The following is a 16,944-nucleotide window of genomic DNA, read 5'->3' as shown; positions in this document are numbered from 1 at the left end:
CTACCACATAAGTCAGTTACATATCATATTAAAACCGACTGAGCTCTCTTGTGCTGCAAGTGTCGTGGTGCTGCTGCTGTTTGAGAGGCTTTCATGTGAGATCATTGATGTGATTATGAGACTCCACCTGCGCGAACCGTGAACTCACTGAAGTTACTACTATGAGTGACTACTATGCTATCGGGTGGCTGCAATTCATGGCAAGCCCACTACGCTGCACGGTCGCTTTTTACATGGAACTTGGACAGAGCCAGGGGCACTAAGGCCACTGTGGCCGTACGATGATTTTTTTTTTTTCATGAGGCATCAAGGCCAAGGTGTGGGGGTTAGTCTTATGAGGTAAACCCCACCCGCCTGGGTCACACAGACATACAGAGAGAGACAGAGTGAAACACACCCTACAAGTATTTGCCAGAGTGGCTGTGTCCTCCCTCCTTCACCTCCCAAATGACTACCTCTGCAGGTTCCCTTGACTAGCTGCAAAGTTCTGTGGCTCTTCCAGGAGCGGATGATGTAACGCTTGATTTAACCTACTTGTGGCGCCAGCAGGGTGGTGTTTATCACACCAAGGGTATTTCCGACAGGATAAGGTCGTTGATCAAAGAAAAGGCAGAATGAGCTGACCTCCTGTGACTGCTTCGGCTGTCCTCTCTCTTATGGAGCTGTTTATGTGGCAATCTCCCACCTGTCTGGTACGTCCAGAGGGATAAAACAAATGCTGTTTGACACTGATATGTCATTCGCCAAGCTGAGATGTTCTTGTTCTCGCACCTGTGTTAACACCTTGAGACTCTGAAGAAGATTATCAAATCAGCACTTAAACATTCATGTACAGCAGCATTTCGGCTCTGAGGGTGCAGGAGTACTGTACAGTGTCCTGCAGGGGCCAAAAGGGGCCCGTTGTTTACCAGGCGGTCCTGTATCTCAGCCCACAGAGGGATTCTCAGGGCCTTTCATCTCATCCAGACTGGGATGTTTTTGGGCTGATAAAACCCCCAACATCTGCTCCCGCCTTTGTCACCAACCCTCAGCCCCCCCCGTCTCCTCGATAAAACTTTCCACCGCCTGCTCCTCGCCTTTGTGCTCTATTCATGTGATGGAAAGTCCCCCACCACCTCCACCAACACCACCCCCCAGACCCATCGCAGTGTTTGTTTACTGCTGTGACAAAAGGGGGAAATTAATAAGAAGATGACAATCGACTCCTCGGAGCGGGAAAAGCCTCGACCCTCCACTGCTGCTGCTGCTGCTGCTGCTGCTGCTGCTGCTGCTGCTGCTGCTGCTGCTGCTGCTGCTGCAGGGTCGGGTTTTCTTTTCTTTTATCTGTAAACTTTGAGTGACTTTCAAAAATTGATGCCATAATCAAAGGGGGCCTTAGGGTGCCTTCATATAAAACAAGTTCAGGACTTAGCTGTTCAGTCTTTGAACTTCCATCTACATATGAGGACATAAGTTATTATCAGCTGCATAAACACGGACACTAATATTCAGAAACAGCCCAATCGCAGCAAAAATGGCAGCTGTAACCATCTCAGTCAGAGGAGACTGAGCCAATTCAGTCCAATCACAATGAATTCTCAATCAGATTAACTAAGGTCACATGGACAGTGTGTCACTAACAAAACATGTTGGTCGGTGTTTGATAAGATGCAGGAAGTCTGATCCCACTGAACCAGAACACAAAGACTGTTCCCAGGACACAATGTGGGTCCATCTTCAGAACTGTACGAACAAAGTCAGTAAATTCAGAAATACAACTTTCTTCTTCTGTAATAATTCCTGCTGATTAGACGCTTCACAGAGCATAAACACTTTGCGCATGTTAAAAAAGTTAAATCAGAATATCTATCAGATTGAAAACGTGTGGTAGTCTAATGGTAGTCTAATGGTAGTGAACAGAAAGCTACAAAGTTGATGAAAAACTGTCTTTGTGGTGTCTCTAGAAGCTGTGTGATGTTCAGGATGGGAAACTGTCCACATTTCTGGAAACACATCAGAGCCTTCGAAATAATAAATGAATATGAATGGAATTCGACTGAGAGTGTAATCTAAATGTGGAACATACAGTTTCATCTCCAGGAGCTTGTACTTCCAGTAACTGGACGGAGCAGAGCAAACTGTAGCTGGAATGTTTAATAGAGTCTCTAAACACACTTTATAGATCAGATCACATAGTAAACAAAAGGAAGATCAGCGCTCTGACTGGAATATCAAATCATTCTCACAATAAAATGTCTCTCGGTCCGGGAAGAGGCTGTAAACCTGCAGAGCCTTGTCTTGTTTTCCCTGCAGCTCGGACTCCGTCTGCCTGTCTGACTCGACTCGACTCTGTCCGGGCTGCAGTCTAGTCACTATGGAGACACTGTTTATCTGGAGCCTCTTATTGATCTCTGTGGCACTGGAAAAACCAATCATTTTGCATGCATAAGTGGCTGCTGGGAGATTGGTCCAAATCTGACTGAGAGCTGAGTCAATAATCAGCTGCTGTTTTTTTTTAAAAAGATTTTTTGTCTTGTTATGAAACTCTGAAGTCGTGTTTTCAAGGGTCAACGTGATGATTAGAAGTCAAAGGTCAAAGCAGACAGTGCTCAAGGACACTTCAGCAGCTTCCTGACAACAGGAGGCTCTGATGAGACCTCAATCTTTTCTGAACTTTGTTGAGGATTTTAAAAAATCAGATGATTACCAAAGAATCATGTCATGTGATAATCAGTACATATTATCCAAATGACCACTGTGTAGTGAACTCAGTCTAGTCTATTAACTAACCTCATACAAAGAGCTGTAGCTGTTGAAGTCTTAAATTGCTAGCTTCACATGTGCTAACCCTGAATCATTTATTGACTCCACATAGTTTTCTCAGATGATATAATTCTTGGTATTTTTAATTGTGGGCTGTGTTTTGAAGAGTTTCATTCATTCTGCTGTTGTGGCGTCTGTGTTTCCGAAGCAGCCACGCCCTGCATCAAAGCCATCAGCCCGAGTGAAGGCTGGACGACCGGCGGAGCCACCGTCATCCTCATCGGAGACAACTTCTTCGACGGCCTGCAGGTCGTCTTCGGCACCATGCTGGTCTGGAGCGAGGTGAGGAAACTGAGGAAACTGTGGGACCAGATCTGCCAAAAATTAAAGTCCAATCTGTGTTTTAGTATTTAATGTATCATGTGAATCAAACAGATGCAGCAATTTCCCAGCTCTGAAAACAGCTGCACATGATGTACATCCTGTTCTCCATCTTCTTCATCCACACACACACACACACACGCACACACACACACACACGCACACACACACAGAAACACCTGCATCTGTATCAGTAGTCCTGCAGCTCCGTCAGCTCTGCATGCCCCCAAAAATATGTAGATTAAGTGCGTGCTGAGGTGCAGGAGGAGCTGCGCATACGGCACGCCATGAAATATTGAAGCAGGTCCAGAAGAGCAGAACACCTGGTGGGGAAGGAGGGAAGGAGGCGTGAGGCAGACACATATACCTCCACACGCTGTTCGCTGCACATCACACGCCACTGACGGAGCGCCTCACTTTGATCAGCGTCGTCTGGTGGCGAGCAGACGGACTCCAAAGCCCAGCATCCCTCTGAACGCAGCCTGCACGCTGACCCAGATTGGAGGAAGACGGTCGGACTGAATTCCACAGAAAGTTTATTACTGAGAGAAGAAATCTGTGCAGCTGCAGGTTTTCATCACGCACACTGATAACATAACTCTATCAGCACCTGTGTGTGTGTGTGTGTGTGTGTGTGTATGTGTCACTATATTTAAGTTTTTGAACACCTGTAATTATGTTAAGACATGACAAATAAATTGCAAATCCAGATTAAATGCATCGTTCTAATTAAAATGTTGTAACATGACCTCCAGGGAACCGAATGGGAACGTTCACTGTGAGAGCTGGAAGTTCTGATCATGGATGTTATCAATGGTCATCAAGGGACTTTTTGTCCTTTTAAAAAGTCCAGAATGACCTACAGAGAACCATATGGGAATGTTTTCATTCCAGAAGAACTAGATCAGAACCTACATCTTGATTTACATCTTGTATATAATGTCCTGTATGGAACGTGACTTACATGGAACCAGCATGACAACGTTCTCTTAATGTCCCAAACATGTGACCATGAAATAACCTCAATGAAACATCCCTCTAAAGTCACAACTGGAACGTCACAGCAGAACCGGCTTCAGAACTGTGTGTGAACATTCTGTTAAAGTGTGATTCAGCGGTTGTGACTGTGTCTGTGTGTCTCCACCTCCAGCTGATCACCCCTCATGCCATCCGGGTCCAGACTCCTCCCCGTCACATCCCCGGGGTCGTGGAGGTCACGCTGTCCTACAAATCCAAACAGTTCTGCAAAGGAGCACCGGGACGATTCGTCTACACTGGTAAGATCCACAAATAACATGACGGTGGTGACACCTGCTGCGATCAGAGGAGTGACGATCAAACACTCAGACGCTCCCTACAATTTCAGGGAGGACGATACTTAAAATATCTGTTAGAATTGATCCTTCCTTGGTCATTTTACTGTGTTCAGGAAATGGTTTGAGTTCTTAAAGACACATTTTTACTGATCACAAAACATAAAGATCAATATCTCATTGACTTTGTGGTGTCTGATGTCATCTGTCATCGTGGTTTGTGAAACTTGTTGTCTCTGTAATGTTTGAGTGTGTCAGAGTATTGCCTTACTGACTGAATCATCAGTTTCTTCTATTAAAGAGAATGTTTTCAGAAGTTTTTGGAGTTCAGAGATTTAAATTTGAGATGGACACAAAGACAAAATAAATTCTTACCTAAAGGGTAAACTCTGATATATGAAGGGTTAGGTTGGTTTACTGGTCCCAACTTCAGCTCTTAAACGCTGATTTTCAGATCAGATGGAGATATTCTTCTTCCTGTTCATCGTTTAGACACATTTATCCAAAATGCATCTTTGAAAACTCAAGTTCTGTGAGTTGGAGCATGTTTATACTGTGGGACTGAAGCTCTCTGTGGCTGGAGAACAGCTTTAAGCAAAGGTTTAAGGTGTTAAGACTTGAGGCCTGTTCGTACCGACGAGGATCAGGTTTGTTATTCACCAGCTGACAGAGAAGTAAACATCTTACCCCGCGTGTCAATCCCATCATCCTCCTCTTTTCTGCAGCTCGTCCTTCAGGATCATTGTCTGCTGTCCACAGTTAAACGTCCTTATCTCTGTCTTGAATCGGTGCTTCTACTGTCCACGATTATTCCATCAGAATATCCAGATGTCATTCAAAGTAGCAGAAAGGTCAGATGGAAGGCTGTTTAGTGCGATAAGTAAATGTCATTGCGTTGGGCTGTGAAAGAGTCGAGCGTGTTCGGGCTTTCTGTTTAACACCAGTTTATCACCGCTTCATTCCTTTTGCGCTCATCTTTGTCGGAGGCGCTGCCTCCTCTGACGGACGAGGAGGGACGAGATGGACGCTCACAATGGACGATCCGGCCGCCGCCTCCTTTTGCAATGCTAATCTGTGATTCCATTTACAGATAGGACTGACAGGAGCTCAAGCTCTGCTTTTATGTGGAGCTGTGTTGTGAATAGAGTCTGTTGTTATCTGCATCAGAGTGTCTTCTCCTCAGAAACATGCAGGATGGAGCCACACGACATGTTCTAGTCCAAATCACACAGGATCGACAGAGTGTCTTCTGTCTGCCCACAGACAAGAAATAAAAGCATCAGTTCACAGATGTCCTGCAATCTGTGGAACAGTTTCATTTTGTGAGTCAGAACAAACAAATCGAACATTGAAATGAATCTTGCTTCATTTACATTTCTGTTTCCTGTCTATCTCACTTTAACACCAGTTCCTTAAGAGTGGAGTCTGAACATCATCCATACAGGACATACAGTTGTGGCTAATCTGCACCACTTGTTCCTGGTTAAGCTTTGAAGGAATAAAACACATGACACAACTCTCTTAATACGGGCTGTGATCCCAAATGCATAAGCCAAGGTTTGCTATCTTTGATTTTCAGTAAGACTGTAGTGCACTTACAGTTTTTTTTCCACCTTGTTAAGATGTCAGAATGTTTTGAAACTTGCATTTAAAAGACAAGAAGCAAAAGACTCGTACGGACCCGTCTGTACCAAGACAAACACATGGTCCTTTATTATTTATAATTATCATTACAGAAAAAATATAAGTATATAAACTATGAATCATAAAGAAAGAATCTGTTTGTAAAGTAAATAAAGAAAAATAAGAAGATTAAGACTGAAGGGTAAAATCATGAGATCTTTTCTTATACTTTATACTTAATAAAATACTTTCATAGGTAGTAATAACTTGCACAAATTGATCATTTCAGGACAAGAACAGTCATATTTAAAGAGACACTGAAGTGAATGTTGAGCCGTGTTTTTGAACACTGCTCCAGACTGTGAATAGATCCAGAGACATGTCCTCTGGACGTAAAGAAAGAGGAAGTGTAGTCTGTAGTTTGTAAAACGGACAGCAGAAATGTAAAATACAGTGAGACTGTGTTGCTCAGCTACAGCAGACACAAATCCAGTGCAGAACATGAACATCTGACTACAGTTTGAATGATAGGAAACAACAAAACGTTGTGTCCCTGAAGGCACCGTGAGGCTGAACCCCGACAGGTGGCTGCATCATGATGTCGCACAGTTTCTTGTAACTCTCCCAAGTCTTCCTCCCGCTCCTCCTGCCAGGGAGGCAGCCATATTGTGCACACACATCGCCAGTTCATCTGATTTACACATCCATGTTTTAAGAGCGAGGACTCGGCGTCTGTGTGCGTTTCCACGGCACGTTCGTTGTGCCAGCAGCGTGTGTTGTTCATGAATATGAAATGAGCCGAGCTGTGGATAATTGAAGAGGAGAAGAGGAGCTGATGTCATTTCCTTCAGGAGTTTAAACTCACGCACGTCTCACAGGTTCTTACTTACTGAAGGAAGAAAAGGAAACACACATCAACTGTTTGAGGAAACTGCATCCAGGAACAGACATGGCTGTCAATCAGAACCAGAACTGTTAATGACCACAGACATGAACCCTTTGTTTTAGTCCAAATTTATAAAAAAAAAAAAAAATAGAGTTAGTTTTGTTTTTCTGTTGTTTTCTGTTTTATTTTTTGTTCTGTAAAATGTTTGTAGCTGTTTGGTTAATAAGTCTGTTGGTTCTGCAGATTTATAGTTTTTCTCCGGTGGTCCTGTAGTTTTATCTGGGTTTCTGAAGTTTCTATGGTTTAGTATTTCTTTGCTCTACCGAGTGATGGTTGGTCTCTTCTATGATGTCATACATGTCACTTGAAGTGCAGTTTATGTTTATATGTTAGTTGCTGTCACGTGGAAACAGATGATCATGGGTTGTTTGCAGAGCAAAAAATGTAAAGACGTAATTGATGTGTGTCTTTGTCTCAGTTGAAGTGTCTCGACTCTGTTGTGCTCCAGCAGCTGACCAGTCAGAGGTGAAGAGCTTCAGGGCAGCTTCACTGCAACGTTTGATCATCTTCTATGAACTTAACACAATATCATTATTTTTGTTATTATTATTTTTGTTACAATTATATATCTGTGGTTGTTTTGATGCTTTAATAATTTGACACATGTTGTGATATTTGACCACAGAAGGAGGCTTTCATGGCAGGTTCTGCACTTCAGACCTGAGTTGGTTTTTGTTTCTGCTGTGGCCGAAACAACACAAACAACTGTCTCCTGCAACTCTGACTCCTCTGACTCCTCTGACTCCTCTGAGTCCTCTGACTCCTCTGACTCCTCTGACTCCTCTGAGTCCTCTGACTCCTCTGACTCCTCTGACTCCTCTGAGTCCTCTGACTCCTCTGAGTCCTCTGACTCCTCTGACTCCTCTGAGTCCTCTGACTCCTCTGAGTCCTCTGAGTCCTCTGACTCCTCTGACTCCTCTGAGTCCTCTGACTCCTCTGACTCCTCTGACTCCTCTGACTCTAAGTCCTCTGAGTCCTCTGACTCTAAGTCCTCTGAGTCCTCTGACTCCTCTGACTCCTCTGAGTCCTCTGACTCCTCTGACTCCTCTGAGTCCTCTGACTCCTCTGACTCCTCTGACTCCTCTGACTCTAAGTCCTCTGAGTCTTCTGACTCCTCTGAGTCCTCTGACTCTGAGTCCTTTGTCATCTCTCTTCTTACTCCTCCATCTTTTTTGTCTACTACGTCTCCTCTGTCTACTACATCTCCTCTGTCTCTCGTCTCCTCCCAGCCTCTCAGCCTCCACCAAGGAGGTGCAGCTGGAGGTGAAGCGATGAGGAGTCTGTTTTCACAGAATTCCCTGCTCTCTTCCTCTCTGTGGCTTAAAGAAGCTTCAGGATTTGATCTGTCGGCTTTGCTTGGAAACGTTCAGCAGAATCACAAGAAGGCAGAGAGGAGGAGAGAGAAGGGAGAGGAAGGAGGAGAGAAGGGAGGACCGTGATGATGGAGAGAAGGGGGGAGAGGAGGGGGAGGAGAGGAGGGAGGTTCTATAGTTGTGTAGTTTGTTGGTCAGTCAAGTTGTTTTCTTTGTACTTTATTTTTGTTTTAGGGGAAGTTGAAGTTTTTGTGTTCTGTTGTTTTGTAGTTTTTTGTTCTCTTGGTTGGTAGTTTTTGTAGTTATTTGTAGTTTTTGTAGTTGTGGGTTCTGTAGTTTTGTGGGATGGTGTCCACAGGTTTGTAGTTTGTTTTTTGTTTATTTTACTGTGATAGTGATTCTTTGTAGTTTACAGACCTGCGTTGTTGTATTTCTTTGTATTGTTTGGTTCTCCTGTGGTGTTGTGGATGTTCAGCTGGTTCAGGGTCTGTAGATTTCATATTGTAGTTTATGTAGTTTTGTGCAGGTTCCCTGATACTCTCCCCAGCAGTGCTGCCGGGTCCACACCACCAGCCTCAGAGCTTGTAAAGCATGGATCAATGGTGCTTCGGGGGGGAGGAGGTGTGTGTGTGTGTGTGCGTGTGTGTTGGGGGGGTGGGGGGGTGGGGACGATGTTGTGGGATCGATGGGTGCTGAGTTATTGCGGCGCTCGGCCACTGATTTTTAGAGAGCTGTGTTTTCCCAGGAAAGTCAATACCTCCAGGCTCCTCTCATTAATTTCAACCCCCATGCCTCCTCCTCCTCCTCCAGCTGCACCGGGGGAGCTGCAGCCCTGTGGGGGGGTGGGGGGGTGGGGGTGGGGTGTCTGAGATTCTGGGGAAGAGAGATGGAGTGGAGAGAGAAGAATGATGAAGTCAGATTGAGGTGAAGGGGAAATAGGAGGGAAAAGAGGAGGAGGAGCAGGAGGAATGAATGAAGAAAAAACAAGTGTTTCTGAGGAAAACAGACAGAAAGAAAATATTGATTTCTAATATGGAGATGATGTTTGCAGCAGATTATTGACGTGAGTCAAGTCACACCAAGTTTATCTGTCGGAAACTTTCACTCGTCCTCTCAGCTGTTTGTTTCAGAGCTGCAGCTGATCATTATCTCCATTCTCTTATTGTTTTCTGGATTAATTGATCAGCTGTCTGTTTCACAATGTGTTGAACACTGTTTATCCTCAGATGTTTTGTTTAAGATATCAAACAGGAGGAAAGAAAATATTCACATTTAACAAGCAGAGAATGGAGACTTTGGAATAGAGTGTATTTACATGGACAACTCAGTCAGATTACAGCCATAGTTCGACTATGCCACTCAATCAGACAACTGCAATTATCCAAGTATACATGCCGGTGAGAAAATCGGATTATTGGGCCGGAGCATGTCATACCCCGGTACGCTAGGTGGCGCTGTACCCATTTCAACTAGTGGTAACAGAAACACCTCTGGCTGACCTCTTTATGTCACCAGCTGCCTTGGCATTTAAGAAAGATGGTGTACGAAGAGCGAGACGAAGCTACATCTTTGTACACTTCGTATATGGTGAACAAGATAATTACACAAACTAGGTGCACTATGGTGCTCTTTCTTGCAGTGATTTCGGAGGAAAGACGCTGCCACCGCCGCCCGTCTACTTCCGGCTCATGGCCCCGGGGAAAAATCTCGCACCTGCACAGAACGCAAAATCTGATCCAATCCGCTAGAACGTATACATATACAGGAGTAATGCCACTATCAATCGAATAATCTGGGTGCCTTAATTTGACTATGAGAAATCCGATCTGGTCTGATTTTAGTCAGACTAAGGTGTATACATGCATCTTAAAGATTCAATCATAGTCGAACTGACACAGTAATTCGGTTTTCTTATGTGTCATGTAAACGCACTGTTTGTTTAGGATGCACTGGTGTGAGGTGGAGGTGGAGGTGGAGGGTGTCCTCAGGGGGTCTCCTCTTTCAGGCCTCAACATGCCTGAACCGCCCCCCCACACACACCCCAGGTGTGTGTATGCTGGTAATGATGGGTGATCTCATATTTGAACTGCTGCATCTCTACAGTGAAATGCCAAAAATATGTGGACAGCTGAATGCTGGACTGAAACAATGTTCTTTTCAGACAGCAGAACTTTAGTGAGGTCCAACACTGATGCTGGCGCTCAGGTGCTGTGTTCCAGGTCATCACAGAGGTGGTGATGCGTTCAGGTCCACTTCTGTTTCATTCTGAGGACACAACCAGGAACAAACAAACTGGAAGAATTCATAGTGCTGCCAAAGTGTCAATATTTTGGATCCAACAAAAAATGAACAATCAGTTCAGAGCATGATTTATGTTAATTAATGAAAGTTAACAGTCATCATACAACATGTTCTGACCAAGTGAACAGCCAACACAACAGCTCTGACTGCCAGAGCCAAAGTGAAAACCAACCAATTATCCAACAAATTACACAGAGTGATTCATGTAGATACATCCTGAGCCACAGTGTGCCTCTACAGACTGTGACAACATATTTAAATAAAGTCGTTGATTGTTGAATCAACCTTTTTTAATAAATATAATTCATGGCACTGTCACACTGCTGCTAGACCTCGTTTGTCGTAGAGAGCCACTACTAGCTTTGAAACAGGTGAAGTTCAAGTTGTATTTCATTGGTCCTGAAGGCATCACTGATGTGCCAGTAACAACGTTACAGTTCAGCCTCTGACTTAAAATTTGAGGGAACAACAAATTAAAATCTCTCCTCGTCTCACTCCCGCTGAGGTTTGTAGTTTTTTTGTAAGTTTGACTTTATTAAACAGGTTGGAGTGTTGCGAGTCCTTTGTGTCGACCTCGAAGCTGTTTGTTGAGGGAATGTACTTCCCTCGTCTGGTCTAATATTGCATCAGAGGACTGTGGGTGTCAAACATGTTAATAGATGCACATGAAGCACCAGCTATGAACAGGAGACACATAATCAGCTCTTCTGGCTCCTGCAGGGAAATATTCATACCAACACAGATGTATCTCTGAGGTCAAAGGTCAGTTTATGAGCCAACACCTGTTTAAAGTCTGATTTATCAGTAGGTGGACTGAGCTCTTGGCTACCAGAGAGCCAATGACCTCAGGTGTAAAATATGCTGTTTTTCGCCCTTTGTTCTTGTCTTCAGTCACAGCCGTCTCTCTTCTTTGTGTGTTTTATTGTTGGTAGTTTTGCATTGTGGGTGTTCACATCCCTCTGAGACAGTTAAAATAAATTCCTCTCCATTTAAACACCTAATTGTTTCTCTAAAGTGGGCAAAAAGGCCAAATATCTCCCTCCTCACATTCCAAGTGCATTTCACTGAGAGGTCAGAGGTCACACTTCAGGGTCCACCGTGTCCCTCCAACATTTATCAACGTGTTGTTTCTTTATAAAAACTAATATCCAGACTCTTTGTGAGCAGCTCACAGGATTTTTGTGATTCTTTTCAATACGTTTTAATGACATGCAGATGTTAAACTGTCAAATCTTTCTCAAGATAAGGAGTGGTAGTTTCTTTTTTTCTTGCGCTGCAGGTTTGTGGTCTGTTGTGACCGGCTGAAGTGAATTTCTTGATTCTTTTCAATAAGTTTTGAAGGAGTGAAGATGTTAAACTGTCAAATACTCCTCGAGAAACAAGCAAAGATTAGAGCAAATACTGATAGTTTGGTGTGTCTCTTTATGTTATACACTGAGTGACAAACAGTAGTTATTGATGTATTTCCATATTAGAATATTTAAAGATAATTATTAATGACGTAAACTTTATTATGGCCAAAGATCAGGACTGTAAGTTTGAGTCTGAACACGTTTCTCCTGCTCGGCCTCACAGTTGCCTCTGAGCTCCTATCAGGCGGCTGGAAACAGAACGCAGCACTCTGTACGTACTGACTCACACACACACACACACACACACACACACACACACACACACACACATGCATGCACGTACACACACACACACACACACACACACACACACACACACACACACACACACACACACACACACACACACACACACACACACACACACACACAGGTGGAACGCATTAGCAGATTGTTCCATCAGGGTCTGCTAAAGGTCTTGTGAACATGTAACCGAGAGGCGAAAGTTAAACCTCCAATCTGAGATGCTGTAAAGTTTTTTGGAGGAGGAGGAGGAGGAGGAGGAGGTGGAGGAAGAGGAAGAGGAGGAAGAGGAGGAGGAGGAGGAGGAGGAGGTCTCCCGCCCCTCCCTCTTTCTGTGTGTGTGTTGTCGTTCGCCCTCTCGACACATGTGAAGCAGCGCTCTCTAATTGACTTCTGAATTTTTATTGTTTAATTACTGTCACAGTAACACATGGAGGTAATTATGTGGAACTGGCTCTGGATCAGTTTGAACCTACAGACTCAGAGAGGAAACAAAAAGCCCAGAACGATCTCCATCTTCTGTGGTTCCATTCGGACCGAGCCAGAACCCCTCACTGTTTCACTGGGGCTGAAAATTAATCTTTTTTGTCTGTCTCAGTTTTTTCTGAAAATTTTCTTTAATTTTGACTCTAAAACTAAATCCTGAAGACTGTGATTTTCAGCTGCAGATATTTGGATACATTTGGTTTATCAGGTTTGAAGTTTCTTGTAGTTTTTTGGCTCTGCAGGTTTGTAGTTTCTTGTAGTTTTTTTGGATCCTTGGATTTGTAGTTTCTTGTAGTTTTTTGGCTCCTCAGGTTTGTAGTTTCTTGTAGTTTTTTTTGGCTCCTTGGATTTGTAGTTTCTTGTAGTTTTTTGGCTCCTCAGGCTTGTAGCTTCTTGTAGTTTTTTTTTGGCTCCTTGGATTTGTAGTTTCTTGTAGTTTTTTGGCTCCCTCGGTTTGTAGATTCTTGTAGTTTTTTTGGCTCCTTGGATTCGTAGTTTCTTGTACTGTTTTGGTTCTGCAGGTTTGTAGTTTCTTGTGTTTCATTTTGAGGTTTCAGTTGACATTTTAAACATGTTTTGACATTAGGGAGAAGGAGGGGAGGTTGGTTAATGAGGTTGTTACACGTACTGTTCAAACAGAATATTTTTATGTCTTGAAACTGGATCTGAATAGGTCCAATATCCATTTGTGGAGTGCCACAGACATTTAGGCAGCTGATTGAAACAAAAACAATAAAGAAGAGATACATTTACGATCTTTGAGTCAAGAATTGATAATTATTGAAATGATAATTAATTCTGCAGACTGTTTTTGGTGTCTGACCTTTCATATTTCTCATCTTCAGTCTATTTTAGTTCAACTTTCACTTCATAATGAGTCAAAACATGTTCTGGATCCAGGACGTTGTGTTGAAAGCTCACATCTGTCTGACTCTCTGAATAACGCCGACAGATGTTTTAAAGAAACTTTACCTGTGATTTAAACATCACACCTGCACCCTCAGCTTCACACAACATGCCAAACTGTCAGCAGCTCAGAGGGCCGAGCGAGGAGAGAAATTCAAAGTAAGACACTCGATCAATCAGTGGAGTCACTAACACCCTCCTCCCCTGTACCTCCCCCTCTCCCCTCTGCTGCAATCGATGCTCATAGAAATTTCATGAACTTTAAACTGTGATTGACAGGCGGCTCCGACCCCGACTGCCGTGAAACCCGGGCCCTTAAAGAATGAGTGGGGGGCCGAATAAATAATTAATAAACAAACAAATAAATATAATATAGGCCATGAATTTGATTCTTCATCACGTACTGAAATGTTGTCATTTAAATCAGTATCTTACAAAAGAGACAGTTATTAATGTGATATAGTTAACGGAGCAGGTCACTCAGAAATTAATATTCAGTCATTTTCTCCTCAACGCAGGAGAACAACCAAAAATACATCAGATCCAAACAGCTCATCTGCTGAGATCACAGACTGAGACTCACACCCTCTATCTCTGGTTGAGCTCGTGCTAACACTGTTAGCTCAGCAGCTACAGTGAAGACATCATCTTAATAAATGTGTTTAATGTTCCCATTGTGTGTTTTTTTTCAGCAAAATAGCGCATTTTGAAATTACGAGACGAGATTCAGCACAATTCAGTGAACGGGTTTAAATGTGCGACAAAGTATATGAGTTGTAAGCCAAAAAGCACTTTCCTTGATTATAGTGCCGCCTAGTGGTGGAAATGGAGGACGACAATAGATTATGAAATTTTTCAGCAGGTGTGACATATATTCCAAGTTTGGTGAGTTTTGGGGCAAGTTAAGGCAGTGAAATATACGATCAGTTGGGACAAAAAATTGGTCATTCAAAAAACAATAGGGACCACACAGGTCTGTGACCTGATTGGGCCATAATAATGAAAATGGCAAATTTCCTGTTGCGGGGACAGTTTGGTGCAGTGGATGTTTTTTGTGTGTCTAGTGATGATACATTCTTTCATGTGCATGTAGGAGGTGGGGCGTGGCTTGTTAATATTCCAGGGGGCGCTATAGAAACCCTGGTAACCCCTGGTAACGCCTTTCATCAGGGATCGTCAGAAGGGCATTGTGAATGATTCTACCAAGTGTTAATCCGACCAACCGATGTGGAGATATAAAATACTTCAGCTTCAGCACAATTCAGTGAACACATGGATGTATGCACTTTCCTTGATTAAAAGCGCGGAATTGAGACAATAGATCATGAAATTTTCAACAGGTGTGAGGTATAATCCAAGTTTGTTGAGTTTTGGGGCATTTTCAGGCAGTGCAAAATGCAATCATTTTGGACAAAAAAGTGGTCATTTGACCTTGCAGGTCAAGAGTGAGCTACTTTAGAGTAACTGCATAGAGTAACTAGTTAATATAGTTATCAAATCAATGTAGTGGAGTAAGAAGTACAACATTTACCTCCAAAATGAGGTGGAATGGAAGTATAAAGTAACAGAAAATAGAAATACTCACGTAAAGTACAAGAATGTTGTAGTAGAAGTACAGTATCAACAAATGTACTCAGTTACATTATATTGCTGGCTCGACTTATAAGGCAGCCTGAGAGGACAAACTGAGGGTGAAAACGTCCTGAATATGGAGTCTGACCTCTGTGACCTGTGCTGACAGCTCACTTGACCCTCACGGGGCTGGACTCTTTTCTCAGGTTTCGGACATGTTGAACACGGCGTCTCATGTGTAACGAGGCGTCGGCAGTTATCAGGTGGCGGTAATGAAACAACGCGAGCGGTCCCATCTCCTCGTCTTTGATCTCGCTCTCGTCTCTTCTTTTAATAGACAGAAGAAGTGTGTTCTCCACCGGGGGAGTTCCTCCACCCTCAGCTGAGACACACCACAGCTCTTATATCAAAGAGCACAGCGGCGCCGCTCCACTTAGTGAAAGGGGACTTGTGGAACTAATGTCGGGTAATTAGATGTTTCTGCGGGGGCATTTTCGACCACGACTCCAGAAAATAATAACTTCTCAGGTGGGGGGCCTATTTCTTTGAGGCACTCTCTCTCTTCTCTCATCATGGGGAGGTAATTATTCTCTGATTAACATGCTAGATCTGAGCGGATGTGCGCTCTAATCACAGAGGTTGTTGCGTCAGCAGCGGCTCTCCGAGGAGGAAGCAGAAGGGGAGTGGGTGTTCTTCTGTCACTTGAGTCCCCGCAAGGACGACAGGCAGCGAGATGCTCATCTGGGTTACAGAGCGAGGAGGAGGCGGAGGAGGAGGAGGAGGTTACCTGTACTTCTGAAAATACCTGGCAGCTGTCAGGAGGGACGAGTCTCATCATTTGTTCCCTCAAATCTGTGAATCCTGCACTCAGATCAACTTGTTTGTCTCCATCTGTAATGTCTCTGAACAGAGACGCTCTGGGTTTCTTAAGAAGCTCTGAGTTAAAGAAGAGGTTGAAGATTTCTTTCATTCAACTCAGTTTCCAGAAGAAAGTAGATAATGTTTCTACAACGCTGCGTGCAGCACCTAGCACCTAGTTTTGTCTCCACAAACACTGCTAGAAAATGTCCCGACGTTCCAGACATTCAGTGGCTTCACTCTGACAAATGTTGAACACAGTCTTGAACAGTGGTCTCTGACTTGGCAGCCTACTCTGACATTAAATATTAAGATCCTGATTTTGTAGGTTCAGTTTTAGAAGTATTTGGTAATATTGATGACATACTTATATATTGTGTAATTTGCTGAGTAATTAAAGCAACAGCCTTTAGTGTCATTAATAGACCTGACAGTGTGCGTCTCTGTTTTAACTAGATACTCATATATCACCTGTTACACATATTTTATATTCTAATGTATTAATATTTTTCCCTCAAATGTGTTGCCACAAAGATAGCAGATATTTTGCACTTAAACTATAAACGCTAAAACTAATCTACATAAAAAAAAACCATCAGGCAGAATATCAGCACAATATAATATAATATAATCTGACACATCAGTCCGACTGTCAGGGTTTAAAGTCTTAAAGGTTTAAGTAGCACACACAAAGTTAACAAACCATTCTAGTATATATTATATTCTGACCACATCAACCAGCGTGCTAACGTGTCAGCCTTCATCACAGCACCTCATGTCATTTACAGGAGATGTCAGGTAATTGGTTGAAAGGGTCACGTGGTCATTAACCTCCAAAAGTCCCTTAA

General features: G+C 43.3%; 1 protein-coding gene across 3 annotated transcripts in view; it reads left to right on the top strand.

Moving 5' to 3' along the window:
• Nucleotides 1-16,944, top strand: part of LOC119007873 (transcription factor COE3-like) — a 171,386-nt gene that overhangs the window by 103,167 nt on the left and 51,275 nt on the right. For 2 of the 3 annotated variants that reach the window (XM_037077812.1, XM_037077814.1), the window contains exons 9-10: nt 2,951-3,084; nt 4,274-4,400. In XM_037077812.1, coding sequence (XP_036933707.1) covers nt 2,951-3,084; nt 4,274-4,400 — 261 coding nt within the window. The remainder of the gene's footprint in view (nt 1-2,950; nt 3,085-4,273; nt 4,401-16,944) is intronic. The other variant, XM_037077813.1, reaches the window with a different exon arrangement.

The sequence above is a fragment of the Acanthopagrus latus genome, chromosome 18, assembly GCF_904848185.1.
Source record: "Acanthopagrus latus isolate v.2019 chromosome 18, fAcaLat1.1, whole genome shotgun sequence".
In the NCBI taxonomy this organism is placed as follows: domain Eukaryota; kingdom Metazoa; phylum Chordata; class Actinopteri; order Spariformes; family Sparidae; genus Acanthopagrus; species Acanthopagrus latus.
The sequence above is the reverse complement of the archived record's forward strand: the minus strand, read 5'-3'. Positions and strand labels throughout refer to the sequence as shown.